The 20,500-nt window shown below is 35.8% G+C and overlaps 1 protein-coding gene across 1 annotated transcript in view; it reads right to left on the bottom strand.

The window, feature by feature from the left end:
* Positions 1-20,500, bottom strand: part of OTOGL (otogelin like) — a 92,496-nt gene that overhangs the window by 9,544 nt on the left and 62,452 nt on the right. The window contains exons 36-56 of the mRNA XM_051795976.1: positions 20,412-20,491; positions 19,091-19,535; positions 18,463-18,513; positions 16,742-18,116; positions 15,871-16,048; positions 14,793-14,935; positions 13,477-13,569; positions 12,647-12,836; positions 10,156-10,370; positions 8,590-8,731; positions 8,055-8,240; positions 7,354-7,566; positions 6,355-6,459; positions 5,939-6,046; positions 5,472-5,573; positions 4,059-4,163; positions 3,929-3,969; positions 2,934-2,997; positions 1,808-1,986; positions 1,348-1,452; positions 431-550 (exon numbers count right to left, since the gene is read on the bottom strand). Of these exons, the coding sequence (XP_051651936.1) occupies positions 431-550; positions 1,348-1,452; positions 1,808-1,986; positions 2,934-2,997; positions 3,929-3,969; positions 4,059-4,163; positions 5,472-5,573; positions 5,939-6,046; positions 6,355-6,459; positions 7,354-7,566; positions 8,055-8,240; positions 8,590-8,731; positions 10,156-10,370; positions 12,647-12,836; positions 13,477-13,569; positions 14,793-14,935; positions 15,871-16,048; positions 16,742-18,116; positions 18,463-18,513; positions 19,091-19,535; positions 20,412-20,491 (4,240 nt within the window). The remainder of the gene's footprint in view (positions 1-430; positions 551-1,347; positions 1,453-1,807; positions 1,987-2,933; positions 2,998-3,928; positions 3,970-4,058; positions 4,164-5,471; positions 5,574-5,938; positions 6,047-6,354; positions 6,460-7,353; positions 7,567-8,054; positions 8,241-8,589; positions 8,732-10,155; positions 10,371-12,646; positions 12,837-13,476; positions 13,570-14,792; positions 14,936-15,870; positions 16,049-16,741; positions 18,117-18,462; positions 18,514-19,090; positions 19,536-20,411; positions 20,492-20,500) is intronic.

The following is a 20,500-nucleotide window of genomic DNA, read 5'->3' on the forward strand; positions in this document are numbered from 1 at the left end:
TGTCATCTTCCTAATCTTTGCACAACTTAAGGAATTTTTAATATAGCTGACTTTTATATGCAGCATTTCTGGATTGCTTGATCTGATTTATTTAGTCTATGTGCACTACGAACTTGGCTAATTGTTATTCTAAACTAAAGTAAGACACAGTGATTAGCACTTTATATAGTGGTATGTTAAGCATGATTCCAATTCCACAATATTTTAAAAGCAGTCATCAAGACCCAAACCAAATTTTTATACTGCTCATAGACACTTTGTCAGTTGAAAAGCAAACAGGAGCATAGCAAATAACTGCAAATTGCTAGTTTACATGTTTTTACTTACCACTTTTTTAATTTAAAGGAACTACATGAGCTATGCATGCCTTGTCAAGTGTAAGCCAAACTCCAGAGCAGTTATTATCACTTACCTCACCCAAAGTACAAACCTTTGTACAGTCAGTGTCATTAAACGGGGGGCAGACAACACTTGATCCCAGTATGATAGCCCCTGCAGCAGTCTTAGCACATTTGTAGTTGGTGCAGTTGGAGCTCCAGGTGCTTCCTTCCTGAATATATGAACCAAAGCCATTGTCAGGGAAGCCAAAACATTTCAGCTTTATCTACAACTTCCAATGTCTCTAAAACTGGTGCCCTCATGCGGTAGCACCTACTGGAGTAGAAAGTCTTGCATACCACCCAGAGGTGACAAGGAGAAAGACCACCCTCTAACTACCAGTGACTGCTCCTCCCTGGAGCCATGGCTCTATTCTCCAGCACACTGTTCAGCGTGGGTGTCCTAGTGCAGAATTAAAAGTCTCTGTGCCTGTTAGTTTCTTTTGCTCTGAAAGCAATGGGAAGCATGAACCAAGTCATGGCCACATCTAAATTTCCATGTATGGGGATGCTGACACACTATCAAGATCCTGAACCCCAGTGCTTCAATTTGCACTCTTCCTTTCTGTAGTAACCAGAACAAGAAGAGTGGCCCTGAGAAGAGGGTCACTGTGAACTCTGAAGCTCCAAACATATCTAAATCACAGTACATGACTTAGAGTTTAAATTTGAACCCTTCCCTGCACTTGGAGCATATCCAATCTTAAGTAAATTATGACATTTACATATCTTTATAGAAAATATTAGAAGCAATAAAATGAAATAAGGTATTCACATAGTGTGAAATGGCAGGTCTTTTTAAATAAACACACTCTTGCTATCGTATATCATAAATAGTCTGTAAGTGTGTAAACAGCAGCAAGGAGGCATGTAGCAAGACTGAAAGCATCAGTTAACTAAGAAATGACTGTCAGACACCTATTTATTGTATTATTATAGTTATTTCCTACCTCTGTCCAAATACACTTACCTCATACACAATAAGTGTTCCATTCTCTGTATGAAAAGAGCAGGACACATTTTGACACATACCACAACAAGTATGGTGACTGAAGGAAGGAATATATATTTGATGCTGGAAAGAAAGGAAAGAAAAAAAACAAGCAAGTATTTTTAAACATACAGGATATGGAAATTATTTGATTTCTAAAACTAAAAATACCAAGAAAAGCAATATACGGATGGATGGATGGATGGATGGATGGATGGATGGAAGGATGGATGGATGGATGGTCAGATAGATACATTTACATATGCTGATAGAGCCTTCCTCTAAAAATAATCCTGTAGACACAAGGTACACATCATCACTGTTAAGTTCTCATACTTGCTGAGTTAAAGGACTAGCAAAAGTTTTCACTAAAACTTTTATCCTAATTGTGCAGTTGTGCTCACAAATTGCATCATTCCTGTATTTTAAGAATACTCACAGCTTCACATTGCTGGGAACAGTTCATCATTGTGAAATGCATGGCATTGTATCCTGTGTTCTGATCTTTTTCTTGTAAACATTGTACAGTGTAACAAAGGTCTCCATCCAAGTACTGAATTATTGACTGTCCAGGATTCAGTACTGTGACCTCTTGGAAGATGCACACATCATCCTTCTCTAAAATGGAAAGAAATAAATGTTACCAGAGGGGGACAAAAAAATCATCAAACAAATTAACAGAATCACTGGTAAGGCAAAAGTAGGGCAAAGTCCTATGCAAAAGTATTCTAACTTTTAGACTTGACTGTTTGTGGTTTAAATTACCAAAACAGAGGGGGAGAAAGTATAATTCAACTTAAGAAAATCCTACAAAATGTAAAACTGCCTAAAATTGATAGTGTTCCTACAACGGAAGTAAAAAAAAAATGTGTTGTTCTTACTTTTAAAGAGTTCTAATATTTGACATTCAACTATTCTGCACATTACAAAATGTAGCCTTTCTGTCAATTAAACTAGTATGTCTCCAATTACCTGTAGGCCAGTAATCTGCTCAAGCTGTACCATAAATGTGTGCTTTGCTCCTTGAGGCAGTTTAGCCTGGGCTACTGTCAGGACTGCAGCATACCTCCAGCACCCCCATGCACAGTGCAGCTGAAATCTCGTCTACCATAGGGTAGCTGGGTGAGGGAAGGGAGCAGAGGTCTGATCTTAAGACTGGTTTCCTACTCTTGTGCTGGCTGAACAGGTTTGTTGCTCTGGTGTGGTGGTGTCTCATTTGTGCTTGAAAGTAGACTAGGAGCAGTTGCACTGCTCACACGCAGCTGCACTTCACAACATGCTTTCCATATGCCCCTCACCAGAGAGACTGTACCTGACTCTGAAAGCATGGGCACTTTTACAACACTCCCACACCCCGCAAGAACTGACACAAAATGGATGGGCTAGCAGACAAAGCCTCATATCCAGAAAAGAGAGTATAATTGCATAACTAGGTGGACAAACATCAAATCAAGACAAAGGAGCATTTATACTTGAGAAGGTTACTATGGTCCTATTTCTGCTTTCTTTGTATGCCCTTTCTGCTGAAAACTAAAACACAACAACAAGGAATATGAAAAAGTTACCGCAAATGTAGTGAGTGCATCCGCAAGCACTGGAAACACTATTATCTATTTTTTTAACTTCTCCCTGAGCATAAAAAGATAAAAGTTTGCAATGTCATGTACAATTAAATGTAGTGCCAAGCAGACAATTTTTCTCTAAAAATGTAAAATATTACTTTCATCGCTTCCACCCCTGATTTCATAAAAGAGAAAAATGTACTCAAGAAACAGTAGCACACTCAGAGTTATTCAATGTATTTATCGCTTTAAACAGAAAAAAACACTTCATTTTCTGTACAAGTGCATAAGAACAGCTGAGTAAATAAAAAGTATTTTTTTTCTGAGATACAAAGTTATTTCAATATTAGTAAAAGATTACCTTCTAAGAATTTACTTCCAAAAAATAAGTGAAATTCAAATTTAAAACCCCTGATTAGACTTTATGTTATGCAGTCTTCACATATGGACATTTGATATGGAAAATATCATCACTATGGTTATAACAGGAGTTTGAACATTCATTCATAACTATTTTCCAGATCACAGTTCCTATTACAACAAGCTACATGAGGAGGAACATAGTTATGAATTCTCCTATCAGATAAATTCAATAATGTTATATCATTGTTATCTAAAGCATAAATGATTAATGAAAAACCAAGTTTCTCCAGATAATATATATGCTAATAAAACTCATTCCTCATTAATTATTTTAAAAAATGGGAACTATTTCTGTAGAAAACCTTACCAGCATATTGTTTAGTGTCAACATTGAACAGGACAATATTACAGTTGCTTTTCTTCTTTTGACATCTTACAACACAGAAAGTGAAAATTCTCCATGGAATAGTTGACACTTGTTTGAATCACGTTCTTGAGCTGGGGACTGGGAGGCTGTACCACCCTGTCCATGGTCAGCCTCATCACCCTTTGCAACTAATTGAAACAAGGAATATAAAGGGAAGAGCAACAGGGTTGAACACCATTAATAAAAATATCTTAAAAATGCCGCTTACCAATTTACAGGTCAGCATAGTAGCATTTTCACAATTACATTCTGAGGAGAAAAAAAACCCACGTGTTAATCAGTTAGTTAACTGTTAGCTTTAGTTAACAGCTGTGACTAAGGAATAAAGCAATAATTACCACAGTGCCATTCTGGACAACATTGCCCAAGTATTTTTTTCTTCACAGGTGTCATGTCATCTGTGCAAATCACAGGAGGCTCAGAACAAAGATTTTCATCACAAACTAAATGAGGGGAAAAGACACATATGAGAATTTACTTAAATTTATTTCATATTTTCCAGCTTACATTTCTTTTGACATACTATTTTTTAAATAATGTTATGTTGCATAAACTTGATTGTGTTTCTTAAGCATCTGAATTACATTTGGAAGTAAAAAAATAAACAAAGATTTTCAAAAGTGATTTTAGTTGCCTTAGAACATGCTTAAATTTTCAGAAAACATCACACAGGATTCATTTAATATTCTTCCTACTTCAGAATCACTCAAGATTATAACTAGTACCAAAGACAATTAAAATCATAGTCTTAGGAAAACACGGGGTTTTTTCTTCTCAGATACAAATGTGCTGTAAAGCACACACCCATGAGATAACAGGGAGCAAATGCCATCCTGAGATGACCGTAACAAGAAAATGCCCGCCTCTCTTATCAGAGGGGGTTTACTTTGAAAGAAGATCATACACTAAGATGTAGATCAAACCTGCCAGAATTTGGCAAAAAACAATGCCAAAGGCTTCTGCAGAAACTTTCACCTGGGCAAAAGTGCTAAGAAAAGGAAAGGACCAAAACACAGAAAAAACTGAAGTAAAAATTACTAAATTCCAAACTTTGTGAAAGACAATTTAATTAACTGAAGTTACACTGCAAGAGTGCAATAGGACAAGACTGCAGCAGCATAAGAGTCAATTTAAAATAAGCAGTTACACTTGTAGACATTACTTAAGAACACATAGCACAATTTATGTGTTTTGTGAGGCTATGAAAGGGACAAGGTTACACTGCAAATATTTTTCTTCTGGTTGCTCATTGTTTGAAAAGTAATCAACCCAGCAGTTTTTGGGACCCTTGGTCTACTCCTTCCCCTGAAAGCTCAAAGTGCAAAGAAACTGCCTGAGCATTAATGAATGGTACAACAGAGGTACAACAACACAAAAGCTGTTTTATTAAATCTGTTTTAATATACGAACAATAGTATACTTACACTCCAAGCATGGGATTCAGTTCCATGTTAATATATCAGTATTTAGATCATCATGAAAATAACTATATTCTGTCTGGTGAACTAAATAACCTCTCCAGACTCCACTGACTTAGGCTCGTTTGACCACCATTGAGCATACCAAGAACTTTGAATCCTTCTCAAATAGAGACACCTTCAGTTAGATCTCTTAGTCTATATCTGAAGCTCACCCTAAATGCTGAATCAAAAAAATCTACACACACACACACACACACACACACACACACACAGAGTCTGTCATTTTTACTAAATTTGGCAACATATGGAACTGACAACAGTTACACTCACCGCAGTAGTAATGAGGACAACAGTAATGTATGGTATTAAGGTCTACAGTGAGAATTTCCCCTTCATCACACAAAGGAACAGGTTCAATACAGGATTCACAAACTAAATATAAGAAAAAAAAAAAAAAACCAGACATTTACAAAGTTTTAAATACTAAAAAGTTAGCACATATGAATTCCATTTAATAGACTAAATAACAAGTAATATTGTGTTTATTACTTATATAACAGAACTTTCATGGATTTTATATAAAAACTTAACAAAATTCAAGTATGATGTTCAAAATTATGTTGGAAAGAAAAGATCCTCAAACTCAAAAATAATTATGCTCCAGTCAACCTGATCCATGTGAAGTCTCACTGACTTCAAGAATTCCTGGTTTAAGTTACTTGGTTTAGAATTATTGTCTGGTTTTGTAATTTTTGACTATTCCTTAGTTCTCCATAAAAATATTAGAGGCTTCTTACCACAAAGATGTGAGAAACAACAAGGATCTTCCTGTTTTGCTTCAACAATAAATTGATCTTCTCTGCAGTCCAGCTGGGAAGCATTGAAACAAACTGAAGGATCACATTCTGTAGGATGCAAAACACTATCATAAAAGGGGTCACTGAGACAATACTAAAAAGATAAAGAAAATATATTCTTGATCTACTTAGTAAAATAAAAAACCCCAAATTGACTGTAAATCAGATATGACACAAAACTCAAACACAAAAAAAGTATTGGAGAATGAGGACAAAAACCATATCTCATTGCCTGGTGCTATTTACGGTGTCCCATTCTGCTAACAGTCAAAACAACTTGCAATGTAAATTTTTTTTCAACATACAATGCAAGTATGGAGAACTTCCCAGTAACTGTGCATTTGTATTTCCCTTACCACATCGGTACTGTGGACAGCAGGACAGGGGATGGTAGCCTACCACTAATTTTTCAGTGGGTTTGCATGTTGGAATAATGGCATCACACAATGATATGTTACATTCTGTGGAATAAAAAAAAAAATCAATTTTATTGTATTTAAACAGATACAATTGCAAGTTCTATAGCTCAAGATATTTATACCATCTAGTACAGTGATCCACTAAATAAGAGCAGCCCAAGACAGCTTAAAGTGTACTCCATACCATCATGGAGACCTTTGAGCTCAACACAAGCAAGCAGGTATATCCCTCCTAAAACAGGTATTTACTTGCTCTGCTTCCTATACCTGAAGCCAGCTAAAATGTCCCACTGATTTCCCCTAAGCAAATTGACCATACAGCATTGGTTACAGGTATCTAATGAGCAAAAGCACCACATCAGCTGGACCGTTTGTTCTCCTTTTCCTTGAAGACGTTAAGAAGAAATAAGTACATTTTGCTTAATGTTTTAGGAGCAATAAGTTTATTCTTTTTCCTAACAACCATGGCTAGACAGAATATTAGTATGCAGTAATCAGCTCACAGAAAACCACATCTGGAAAACAGCAGTAGATCAGAGGATACTGCTTGTCACACCAAAGCACTAGTAAGGAAAGCAAACAGGGTCTGATGACTGCCCCAATTACCGAGATACTTCTATTATCAAATATATATCAATTTATTATTTATATATATATATATTATTGATATATATTCTAAATTCCATGCAAGAGCTTAAAAAATAATTTTTGACAGAAGTTTTGTTTAACTAGTGAACTTCTAAGAAAAAAAATTATTTCAGCAAGTCAGTTCTTATATAGAAAAGAAGCCTGAATTCCTGGCCCAACCAGCCACAAGTACCTAAAAATGACTTCTGAAAAATGTTACCTTGAATCCTGCCTAAAGTTTGTCAGCTGCCAGTGAATGTTAAGCACTTACCTTACACTTCTGTTACTGAAAACAAGTGTGGTACATACCACAGACTTTCTTGGGACAGCAAGCTCTCTCTTCAATGACACTGACAATAACTTCTCCTTCTCTTTCACAGACTGGTGGTGGATCCTCATTGCATTCAGGTTCCACAGCAACAATGCTTCCATTTTCTAAACATCCATACATGCAACAGCCTCTCAGGGACCCATTCCAGTTCTCCCCAGCAGAGCGGGGTTGTCCTTTACTATCTGTACATGCTGGAAGAAAAATCCCATTACATCCCTTCAAAAAGCAGACAGCTCCATTTTCTGTAAGCAACCATGAATTGCATAAAAGTATTGCATAAAATAATACATCTATCAAGCATTATGATAAAGGAATCCAAGGAAGGATGATGACCTTAAAAGTCCCAAGGAACAAATGCTTCACTGTGGATGAAAATGGGTGAAGGCAAGAGACAGAACCTGCCCATACTATTCCTCCCTGAGTACTAGAGGAAGAAAAGCTTCAGAGGTATGGAAGAATGACCATCATTTTCCCCCAACAGAAGTGCATCAGCACTGGGTCTTAAATGGAAATGAACTGAAAGCATAAACTGCTGTATCTTGAGACACAGTTAGGCTCTGTTGAATGGACCTCTACCAGATTCACACCTACTGAGGACTGGCACAGAACTTAAACTCTTACACTGAACTGTGGTTAATATCCTCACATCTGCAAAACTACTCTGTTCTGATGTACTTACCACATTTTTCTTCTGGTATACAAAGGTCAGAGTCTGTTCTATGCAGAATGGTGCCATTTTTACAAACACAGTCTTCCCTCAAATAGGAGCAGGGAGAATCTTCATAGAACCATTTATTTAAGCATGTCTTGGCTTCACAGGGTTGCACACAAGGCTGGTATTCCTTGCCCTCAGGACAACTCAATGCTACAAGAAATAAAAACAGGACATTGAGTGTTTCTGTTATTCTTTCAGCATTTCATTGTATAAATAGCTACTAAGAAAAAATGATTGTATCACAGAAAGTAGGCATTTATACTTTTAACAGTACTTCAGGTAAGCAACTCATTTGACTGAGATTAAACTCATTCATGACACTTTGACTAAAACAATACATCTTAAGAACTTGTACCCCAGTTTACCCATGCTGTGATAAAATGAGATAGCACAATAATAATAGAAACTAGTATACTTTTAACTCATCACTAAACACTAAATCACTAAAAAACCTCATGACTAAAGACATATGGTGTATAGAATATGGCTACATGCTTACAACAGTAATCAGCTGTCCTCCATTTAATGCAGATGTTGTGCTTGTTGCACAAAGCCACATATGCAGAAAGTGCATCACACTCATAATTCCAAAAATAAGTACTGTTGATCCACATCTTCTCACAAAATTCCTGTGGTGACACCTAGGAACATATTGCAATTGGGAACTCAAAAGTATAAGGACTTTATGTAATTAAAATAAATCATTAATTACAAGAAATAATACAGCCCCAAGAGGAAAAAAGTCACTAGTAGTGCCTAAATTAAAAAACTCCTTTTTTCTCAGAACACTCATTCTACAAAACTTAAACAACTAGAATTCTTTATGCTTATCAGTAAACACAGAACACAGTCCTAAGGAGATTTTCACACTACTTGCAAGAGCTTTTCAGTATAGCCCTGTCAACTAAAAGTCAACAATCTCAGCTAAACATTTCTGCTATACCTTCCATAAAATCCTGCTGTGTAGCCTATGCTACCAAGTCTAAATGCAGGTGATGCAACCTTTCTTACTTCTGTTGTTTCCTTTTGCGTAAGTTCATAACATGGTGGAAAAGTCAGATCTTGTTTCATTCTGCCTATTCACTACTGTGCTGCACTGGTGCTACTCTCCTTTCTTGATTCCAAACTGCTTACCATTGCTCCCTCCCACTAAGTTTCTGTGGCAAATATAGCTCCTTCTTTTCAGAAGAACTCCCTCCCTTTTTTTCTATCTGGGAAAAGTGAGGAGTGGTCTTGGGAATTTGAAGGAAGGGGTTCAGCTGCCTGCAATACTTTTAACAGTATTTGTCTGTGATGAAAACCAAAGTGCAACACAACACAGACTAAGGGTGGAAAGGCAGAACAGCAAGAACTGAATCAGGAGTCTGAACACATCTCTGAGAAGAAAAAGACACTTGAGTAATTAATCCTTTTTATTTTTAATTAAGTGGGGAAAGTCGGACCTCAGAGATTTGGGATTTTCTCATTTTCTGTTCTGGGAAGCAGCTGTGCTGCACTACCCACCTCTAGTGGCAGGCTGCATGCTACAGCTGTATCATTAGGAAGTACAGTTTTCAGAAACAAATTATAATGATTTTTGTAAGAAATGCTACCAAATTGTCAACATAATAGTGACTAGGTCAAAATTTGTTTAACTGGAAATTTCTTTAGTCAGATAAGTCTCAGACTGCATGAGTCACTGTTGTATGCAGCAGAAACACAAGGTTTTCTGTTCCAGTGGCCCCAAGCAAGAATTTAATAAAAACAACCCTTTTGGAACATATTTGTCTTGACATGATGATCTGGTGTCTCTCCTTTGAGATTTCCTATTAATTATTTAAAAATAAATATTTTTTAAAACAGCATAATAGCACAGGGATCAATATAAATGTGTGTTTACATTGGACAATGTGACAAAAGTACTAAAGGCAACATGATGGAGGTATTAGAGCCACCCATCCAGTTGTTCAACTGAAATATGAAAATAAGCAGAACACAAAAAATGTGCATATATCTCTCACTCTTTTCTTAACTATACAGCTTTTATTTGAATTGCACCTGCAATTTTTCTGATCTTTGTACTCACTTTCTTGTGACAAGGGATGAAAATGCTTCTGTTTAACAGTTCCATACAGTATGTGCAGTTATCTTCAGTACAGTTTCTTACTGGCCTCCTGGTTGTTACATCAAGTGATTTCTCAATTTCCCAACTCTTAATGAACATTTCAATTTCCTCCATATTTGTAATTATGCTCATGTTTTGCATTTTCAGGTCATCACTAGGATCTCCATTACACACCCCTGGAGACAGAGCATCATATTCAAAGCACATACAAACATGCCATATGCCGACTTTTGGGAAAGAAAAGTGCACTTAATAAGGTAAGATTAATATTGCATCAGGCTGACCTGTGCAACTTAGTCACCTGAGTTTATAAATGAAAGTAGCGATATGTCCACTGTAGTTCCAACCTTCTGCTTGTGACTTTAGTTCTCACCTCAATGGCTAAGTAAAACAAGCAGACCATGCAGTACAGCTAATTATACCTTTCCCAACAATTAATTAACTTTTGAGAAAAGCTGCTACCAAAGTGTGGTGTTGAGTGTAGCAAACTCACTGATATGGTACTAGATTCTGATCTCATTCTACTGAACAGCAGTCAGCTCCTTGTGAGTAACTGCAGAGGCTTTCAAGTTAACTGCTTGTCGTCGATGATTTGACATGTATTGAAACTTAACTGAACATTCTAAATGCAAGAAGTTGTGAAAAGAATCTTTTGATGAACAAATTGCTTTCTCAAGAGAAAATATGGTTCTTACTCTATTTATTAATACAAAATCACTGGAAAAAAAAACCCACCTAGACCCCTGACATTCATTGGCTATCTGAATTCATTATTGTAGGTATTCTGTTGATTCATCAATTAAAATATATGATTCCTATAAGCACATAATAAGTGACTAATGCCAAAACTTTAATCTTCATACCAGTGTTTTATATCTCGGAACTGATCAGGCAAAGTCTTCTATCTTGCTTCCACTTTCCTTCTGCACCGTTAACCACACACTAAGCCCTTGCCTTTGTGCTTCCAGCCCTGCAGTCTGATGCTCTCCAGGGTCCCTTGCTAGAACTGGGCTAGCTTGGTGTGACAGGCTGTTATTCTTTCAGACAGCATGGAGAAATACAGAAGATGCTATTTGCATGATAAGAAGCATTTGACAGTAACACAACATTCCACTATTCTTAACTCTTCTGCTTCTTCCTGCAAATCACTAACTGCTGGAGTTAGAATTTGTAGAGTCATATTACAGAATTACAGAATCAATACAGCTTTTAAAAATAAAGCTGATGTACCAAATAGTCACACAATTTTTTCTATTATGAAAGGGAGAGGATTGAAGAATCCCCATCAGGAATTAACATCAGAGAATAGGAAAGGAGAGCTAAAGAAGGTTTCAGATTTTCCTGCAAAATATCAAGTAAAGCAGCACTTTAAAGCAAAGTTTGGATCTGTCTGCAAAGTCTTCCTCTTTGTATCTTCTCATGGCACAAAGAGCAGCTCTTCTATGACTATTCTATAATTCTTCCTACATTTGATCTCATTTCATCCCACTCTTTCAGCATGTATAAAGAGGATGGCATGATACTGGGAAAAGATGCAGGGCCAACATTCATGTCCTCTCCCTAGATCTAGGAGAACTTTCCTTTTGTTCAATCAGAATATAGCGATTGATTTTAAAGATTTGATTTGTTTATAATTAAAGCATATCTGAATCGCATTGTTTGCTTTTAAAACTAAAAGTGGTTTAAAAGATCATAAAAAGTACCGTTTCCTTTTCAATGTGGGGTAGACTATATAAAATTACAATGCACCAGAAGAGGAACATTTATGATAGAATTAAAACAATTCTGAAATACCTGCTTACACTTCTCCATATTATTCATTCGGGCAGAGTTATAAAAAGGCTATCAGGGAAGCCTGAAACATGCTAAATTTACCATCATTGTAATTCAAGTCTGAGACAACTCAGCACAGTTTTGGACCCTAGATTCAACCTCAAGAGGCCTAAATTCAGATTCACTATCCTCAGGAGACTTGAGCCCTTCCCAAGATAAAATCTTTTTTCAGTATTTGCATAGCAATAAGCTGACATTGCTAACAACAGACAGTTACTCTTTTCTCCATAATCACTGAAATATACTGTCACTACCTGAACTTCTTTAGCAGCCACTTCTCCATTGAAAATTTTTCCCCTTTCTTTACTTCACTTCAACAATATTCTTAAGAACAGGCAGAAATAAGTAATTTTTTTAAAAGCTATTTAGATACAATGTGCTGATCACTACTTGTTCTAAAAAGTACTTTATTAGCATGCAGTGCTTTCAAAACAGAATGATTAATTTATTGGCATTAATTAGCAGTATTTCACAAGCCCACATCACATAGAATTGTCATCATAGCTAGTGAGGGTCACAAGGAGAGCTATAAGGACAGTTGGTCACAGACACAAAAGAGAGTTGCAAATTTCAAATGGGAAGTTATTAAACAAGAAAAAAATTGTGACCATAGCCTCACCACAAAGTCCTTCTGTCTTCATCGATGTGTTAGAGTGTAATCCATACTGTATATCTATGATGCCTGTAACATGAGCCCACTTGATGCTAATACCAGCTGGGGTATTAACAACATACATTGCACCAGTATCCTGAATACTCAGTCCTTCTTTTGAAAATGGTAATGGTTGAATTACAGAATCCACTACTACCTGAAATAAACCAAACACATTTTAGGAATAAAAACAGTTTGCAATTATCTATTCTATATGTATTCCTATTTAATAAAGAAAGTTATTTTTTTACAGCCTCTACCACATACAACAGTCACAGTGCTTGCAACACAGAGCTTCCCATCAGTGTCATTTCCTATAACTGCAAATGAAGTAGGCATGAGAAAAAAAATCTTTTCTAATTAAGGAAGGAATAAATCTTATTTATCATATATTGTATTATAAAACAAAACCTCATTCCAATTATTCAACGTTATCTGTTCTGACTTGTAATTGACTAGTAGGAAAGGCAGATTTAGTGTTTATTCCATCTTGGAACACTTTCTGTTCAGTTTTAGGGTTTCTGAAAATACAATCTCAAGTATAACTTCTTTTGCAGCTTCTTTAAAAACTCTAAAGAATTTTAAAGTGTTATTTTGGGTAAATGACAGATAAGTGAAGAATGGTATCAGAAATGTTTATTGTTTTGCTCCTAGGATACCATAAATTACTGGGAACCTTAACTGCAAAACTAGTCCTACTCCTGTAATATATAATTTTAACTCGAATTTATTACATTCTACAACAGAATAGCTCTCCAGCTATTTTTTAAGTGTACATACTGTTGATATATACTTACTTTTCTTGCTAAGCGATTGATAAGTATTTTACATGTGGGTGTTGTGACATTTAATTTCTTAAAACAGAGCCCTGAGGTGCTCGCAGGTGGAACCTTGAAAGAAAAGTGACAAATGAGTTTAATTACCATTGTTTTTCTAATTCTGTGCCAGTGTTATTGGGAATTTTTATCAATATATGTAACATTAATGCATTTTATAATTAGTAAAATAAAAAAGTACTTACTAGTTTTCGTATTGAATTTGCACTCTGGAAAACATTAAAAAAATTAGAAGTGCAATGATAATCAGCAGTATTTTTTTTTATCAAAAATAAGTTGACTATTTTCTTCGTCTTTGAAGTTCTTCAAAGATGCTAAATAATTACGCTAATTTAATATATTCCTTATAAATAATAAAAAATACACACTTCTCAGCTAAAGTAGTGCACATGCTGAAAGGCCCTTTCAAAAAATATTTCTTAAAGAACTACAGCTATAGACTTCTAAAGCTCATCTGCCTATATGTTCTACATTCCCACCTCTAGACTGTAACCAAGAAACAGTGAAGAGAGCAATTTAATAGAAAACCTCTAAACCAGTGCACGACTGCTGTACTTAAGTCTTAAAGTTCAAGTATACAGTTGCCCAGTGAGAGTAAATAAAGAGGGATGGGAGGGAAAAGAAGCCTGTTGAAGTTCCTCATCAGTAACTTGTTTATCCACAAACCAAGGATGGAAACAAGCCAGTTGCTCAAGGGCTGCATAAATTATGACTACAGGCAATGCAAAGGAAATGTATTTATAGGTTCTGAGGATGAGACTGACCTGACCTTAACTGGCAGTCTAAAATAAAGTGGCCAGATCCCCTCTGTAGGCAATGCAGAGTTAGACAACTACAAAGAACAACTCACCACAGTAATCCCAATGTCATTAATACATTCCTAAAATAACTACAAAATATCTTTTGTGACTATTCAAAATATTTTAGTATTTTGACCATATGGTAAAGTATAAATTCAAGGCCACAAGAAGACTTGTGTGTGAAGAGCCTGAAAGGAGACATGAAGATTCAGAAGTTACGGCACCTCTTCTAATTTAAATGTAACCTACATTTGAATTTCCTTATAACAAAACAATTACTATTTAACCTGAGACAAAATACTTTTGTCTAGACAGCATAATTAAGCATGCTCCTTGAAAATTAAATAACTTGCCATTTTTCAATGGGTATGGCTTTTATATCTAAGTTTTAATTGACATATTTTTGCAGAATTTCATACCTATAACAAAAAAATTCAAGAAACTATTACAATTATTGCAGAAATGCAAGAATCTTACCTGATTAGCAGGACATTTTTCAATATGAGCAACAATAATTTCTCCTGGTAACTTGACTAAAATATAGGAAGCCATATTGCAGAGGGCTATGTTGTTTCCATCAAATGTAATAATACTCAGTTCAGACAGTACAGAACATTGACCTAAAAAAGTCATTTAATGAGGTTAACACAAAACCAAATACAGGACATTTCTAAAACCTTTCAGTTCTAACATTATTTTCTTTCACATATTCGTTCATACATATATTGATGACCTTGTTCTGCAGACAGCATATTGAGCCATAAGCAGAACCAAGTGCTTAGGTTACTCAGCGGAAATATCTTAACCTACTTTTGTATGCCCAAGATAGGGGAGAATGTTTAAAATGGTGAAAATTTTCACTTAAGCCAATGTTTTACAGGCAAGGTCAATGAATCTGTACAGCGTGGGCTAAAATATATGCATTAAAATGTACATATTTTTGAGATACTGATAAGAGGGAACTTTTCTGTCCGATCTTGAAACAAATATAAAGTGTAATATGGGTTTCATTAACCAATGACCAATTACCATTGGCTAATTACCATTAATCCATAACTGCAAGGTTTAAATATGACTTCTCTTTAGCCTTTCTTTTTCCCTTGGTAGACATTCATCTGCCAATTTCTGCAGTTTCTAAGCATGAGTAAAAACTGCAATTAGAGTAACTGAAATTGAGGGGTTCTGTCTTTCAGAAAATACTAGCAATTTTTTTTTCTTCACAAAATGTTGAAATCTTAACACTTTTTCCTGATAGAAATTCTGAAATGTCTCAGCTGGGAAACATTGATGTTCATGAGGCAGATGTCATTTCAATATTTTCATTCAAAACAAAATATTTTGATTCTCTTGAATGTTATAATATAGTGTGGTTGAATGTCAATTCAAATATACCAAAACATTCAGTATATTTGATTCTGTTTTGCTGATGAATAGCTCTTTTAAATTCATTGCAGTATTCAACCTCATATTCCCACTGGAATAAACCCTTAATTTATTACTTGAAATTTACAGATCAAGACACTATATTTTATTAAAAAATAAAACAGTGACTTACAGGGACATTCCCATTCTGGACAACAACTATCAGTGTTAACTTGAACAGGCATTCCTCGAAAACCACAATCTGGCTTCTGCACATCCTTAGGGCAGTTCCTTGAAAGATTGTATAACATCCAACCCATATTAACACATACGTACTGGCTACATTTGTCAACAGATTCAAGGTATCTTGGCTGTCATATAAGGAAAAAAAAACCAACCAGAATGAGCTCTAAGTTCATTGCCCTTATGAAGTCGAAACAATTACTCATTCATCCCCCTGCTCTGAGAGAGTACCAGCATATCTACCTGCCCCTCATCAGTTATTTTGGAATGATTTGCATTTGTGTGGTTGTAACAGGTGGCAACAATACATGTTCCATCTAACAGCACACCTGTCCTGTTCCATCTAACTTCGGTGGAATACCCTACAAAAAGCATTATCCATTGAGGCTATGCATTATAGTCAGCAATAATCTGAAGCACTTTAAGAAACACAAAATCATGCATTCCCATGAGGTTAAACCATATGTCAAAGAAACAAATGGGAAAAGGAAAGACAGAGTGAGATTATACAGAAACCCAAAAATTCCATGGATTATGGCTTTTTCTGCACCTCAGTAATATATTTAGCTATATTTAGAACAAGCATATAGCTTTAAAGCCTTTTTGTTCAGAGTAATACATCCAAGCTGTAGAACATACTGGGGCAGTGTAAGAGCAACAATAAAACTGTCTTCTAAGAATAACTGGGTATTTAAAAATATACAAATTAAATAGAAAATAGGAACTATTTAAAATCTCTGGTATTACATACATAGCATAACAGAATAGACTAAAAAGTAATATACAATTTAACATACAGGGACAAGTAAAACTGATCATACCACACACTCAGATGATGTAGACATCAGTGTATGCATCATCGTACCAAAGTAAGCCTTGTCAGCTACACCTGTTGTTTCTGAAGAGGAAGGTAGAGCCATTCCACCACCAGAATGAGATAAACCTATTTTAGTTCTCTCTGTGGCCTCTGCTAAACTAAAATAATGTTTCATCGGTTTCTGTGTTGGGATTTTGGACCTATCTGATGTTGTTAGACCTGAGACTCCAGAAAGAGACATATTTTTTACTGAGGTTGTATTTCTTGAAAAAAGCGAACTCTGGACTGCAGTTAATGGCAAATAAGGCAGGGAAGATTTGTCAGTTGTGGTTGCCTTTATCTTGGTAAAATTTCTTTGCTCATATGAAGTCTGACCACTTTGTGAAATTTCCACAGTTCTCTCATATGAGGTTGAGTATTTAACTTCTGAAACTGTATATGAGGTACTCTTCATCTGTGATAATGGACTTGTAGTACCAGTTGTTTTCATTACAATAATTTTTGGAGTTTCTTTAGTGCTCTGGGAAGCTTGAGTTACTGCAGTTGTAAACAAAGATCTGTGTGTTTCTGTAGTGGTAAGAACTGAAGCTGAAGTCGTATAAAAATCCAAGTCAGCAACAAAAGGATCAGTGGTTTTTGTAGTAATCCTAGAGGCTAGAGTAGTGCCTGAAGTAACTAATAAACTGGCTGAAGAGCTAGGTGGTATTTTTGCAAAAATATAAGGTACTTTTGAGGATGTGGCATTCACTGTTGTGTTCATGATCATTGGTGTAGTGGATTGAGTGATGATTCCAGCTGATATGGCTGATATTTTTCCATCTTCTTCCGAAGAACTTACCGAAGAACTCTGCTTTCCTAGAGAAACATTAGAGATATGAGTGGTCTTAGGAGGAGGTGAAGGCATAGAGGGCTGGCTTTCTAAAGTGGCTTCAGAAATTTTAGGCATTAGTAAAGAGGGCTTTAAAATGGATGATTTTAGTGCTGCTGAAAGGTTGGTAGAAGGGCTTATATTTAAAGTGAATTTAGAAAAATCCACACAAGTCAGAACATCCGTAACTGGAATTTTTGACATTCCTTGTGTATCTAGAGATGAAACTGATTCTTCAGTAGCAGTTATATTTTGTGTTAGTGATGAAGTGCTATCTACTGTGGGAATCAATGAAGAACTTGTAGTCTGAAATGTCACATAAGATGGCACTGATGTTGATGACAAGGTTGTAAATAAAGATGATGACCTCGTAAGAGAAGGATCTTTAGGAATGAAAGTGCCTGAACTTTGAGCCACAGGGTCAGTTCTCAATTCTGTATCTGAACTGCTTGGGTATTCTGTAATTTCTGAAGTGGTTACTGATGTAGCATATAGAGGTAATACCAATGTCCTGAGAGGGAAGACTGTAGACATAATGGATTTCATTGGCTTTTTAGAAGTGGATGACACTGAAATCAGTGTGCATTATATACTTATTTTCTCTTGAGGCTTTACTTACTATAGACATGTCAAAGATTCTGAATTGAGTTGAGGAATGGAAGCTGCAGAAGGTATTTTATAAACACTTTTGGAGGCCACAGTGACAGCTGTCATAACTTTGGGCTTTATGGAGGTAATCAAGGAGTGCACTGCTATAGATACTGTGCATGTTACAGAAGGAGTTGAAGTGTTTATAAGGATTTGAGAAGCAACTTGAGGTGCAGATACAGTCATTACTGGTAGAGCAGCATAAATACTGCCCTTTTTTAATGGAGATGCCTGCTTGGGAACAGTCATCGAAATTTGCACTGAAGATAAAAATGGCTTTGGAGAAAAACTAGCTGTAGAACTTGCATTTAATGACATCAGAGAAGTTTTAGACAAGGGCTTTGCTGTTTTGAAATATGAAACTGTGATCAACTGAGGAAAACTTATCTCAGAGCTAGCAAATCTAGTAGTCATAGGAATTTGAGGACCAGTTGAAGTCAGTGCAGAAAACCATGTTGGGTAAACTGCAGTTTGATCAATGCAAGACCTCGTTCTAACAGACGAAGCAGATACAGGAGAAGTAGATGTGCTTATAGTCAACCATGGACCTAGAAGAAATACAGGTCTTGTGAAAGTTGCTCTGCCAGCCAGCAAAGCAGACAAAGACACTTCAGAGGATATTTCAGCTCCTTAAAATTACTTACTGAAGAACTCTTACCCTTCCCAATCCCTGCAGACAGCTCAGAAGTGACAAAAGATGGGTTGAAGGTTAAAGTTGTTAATGCTGAGGTAGGGGAACTGTTCCTAGCTGAGTGGTTGGTGTTTCAAGTGAAAATGGAATTGCCACTAGGGAGGTGGGTGTTAATAATGCAGAATGTGTTGGAATTGGACTTGCACTAAGCTGTTGGAGTTGCTATTGTAATAGGTAAAATTAAAGATGTATTAGAACTGACAGTATGTGATATGACTGCTGATGCTTGAAGAAGAGTTGGAAAATATGTTGAAGAGATGAGTTTGGAAGGGACAGTAGAGCTGGCTGTGCTGTGAAGTACATCAGAAGGGTTCACTGTACTTGGTAATGAAAATGTTGAATAGGTGGCTGCATTAGATGATTCCAATGAGTAAAAGTCTGTAATGGACTGTGCTGACATATTCATTCCCCTTAAAGTTGTGTTTGCCTCCATGGTTATTTTGTCTGTCACACCGATATGAGTTGGTTCATTCACCAAAGTAACAAATACAGGAGGTGTCTGAGGAAATCTCTCCATGGTAGCATCTGTGTGAGAGATTAACCATGAAGGTTTTGTTCCAATTTCTGATCCTGTAGGTGTCACAGGTATGCCTAAAATGAAAAATGCATGTTTCACTGTCTTTTATGGATTATTAGTAAAGCAAAACTAATAGATGTCTACTATCTCTACTCAAGTCCCATTTAAATATTAGCAAATCAGAGCTTGCCAATGGTTCCGGGTTGCCTGATGACTTTGAGGAACTCAGATGACTCAATTATCAAATTTTCTTTGCAAATGAAGTAGTTAATTTTTTATTATTAGTGAAAATCTTGATTTCGCAGAGCAGTTTTGAAACAACAAGGGAATACCATAGAAAATTCAGTAAATCCAAAACAGTAAAATATTTGGAATAAACTTTTTACTAGTAAATATCAAGCACAATGTATTTAATTCAAAATTTGTAAAATAAAATAAGACATAGTATTAAAACTTAATTTTAATATTAAAAGAATACTGTACCCTCCAAAATAAGCAAGCAATGTGGTATCATTACACACTAGAACTTATGAAAAAGATGTTTTGAGTTTGTTAGTGGTGTCCCGCCATCTGAAAAGAATGAACTTTTTGCCACAGTAGTATTTCTTTCATTTGGGATCTTTCTCTTATATGTGTATAATATACTAGCATTATATACTCAAATACAGTTGCCATGAGTATAACATCATGTCTAAAGGTTATATTTAACCCACAATTTGAGAAATTAAAGAATTCAGTTTTAAATATAGCTTGTTTGAATGTAGAAGCTGTATTTTGGGAATGGACTGGGAGTGGACTGGGAATTGAGTCTATGTCCTAGAGAGACAATCTTCAACAGAAAGATGTTCTGAAAAAGCACTTAGTTTTAAAAAATGAACACTTGATTAAGCCTTTCCTGGGATCTCTAGAGTAAGGTACAAGTTTAGACCAGTATAATAAAATGTACTTACAGTCTTCTGGATAAACACATCTATGTGTGACCTCATCGAGGATCATGTTTTTGGGACAGTATGGCATGCATCCTTCAACCCTATAAAAT

This window comes from Manacus candei, unplaced genomic scaffold (assembly GCF_025592945.1).
Source record: "Manacus candei isolate 608988 ecotype Guabito, Panama unplaced genomic scaffold, ASM2559294v1 h1tg000043l, whole genome shotgun sequence".
Taxonomy (NCBI): Eukaryota; Metazoa; Chordata; class Aves; order Passeriformes; family Pipridae; genus Manacus; species Manacus candei.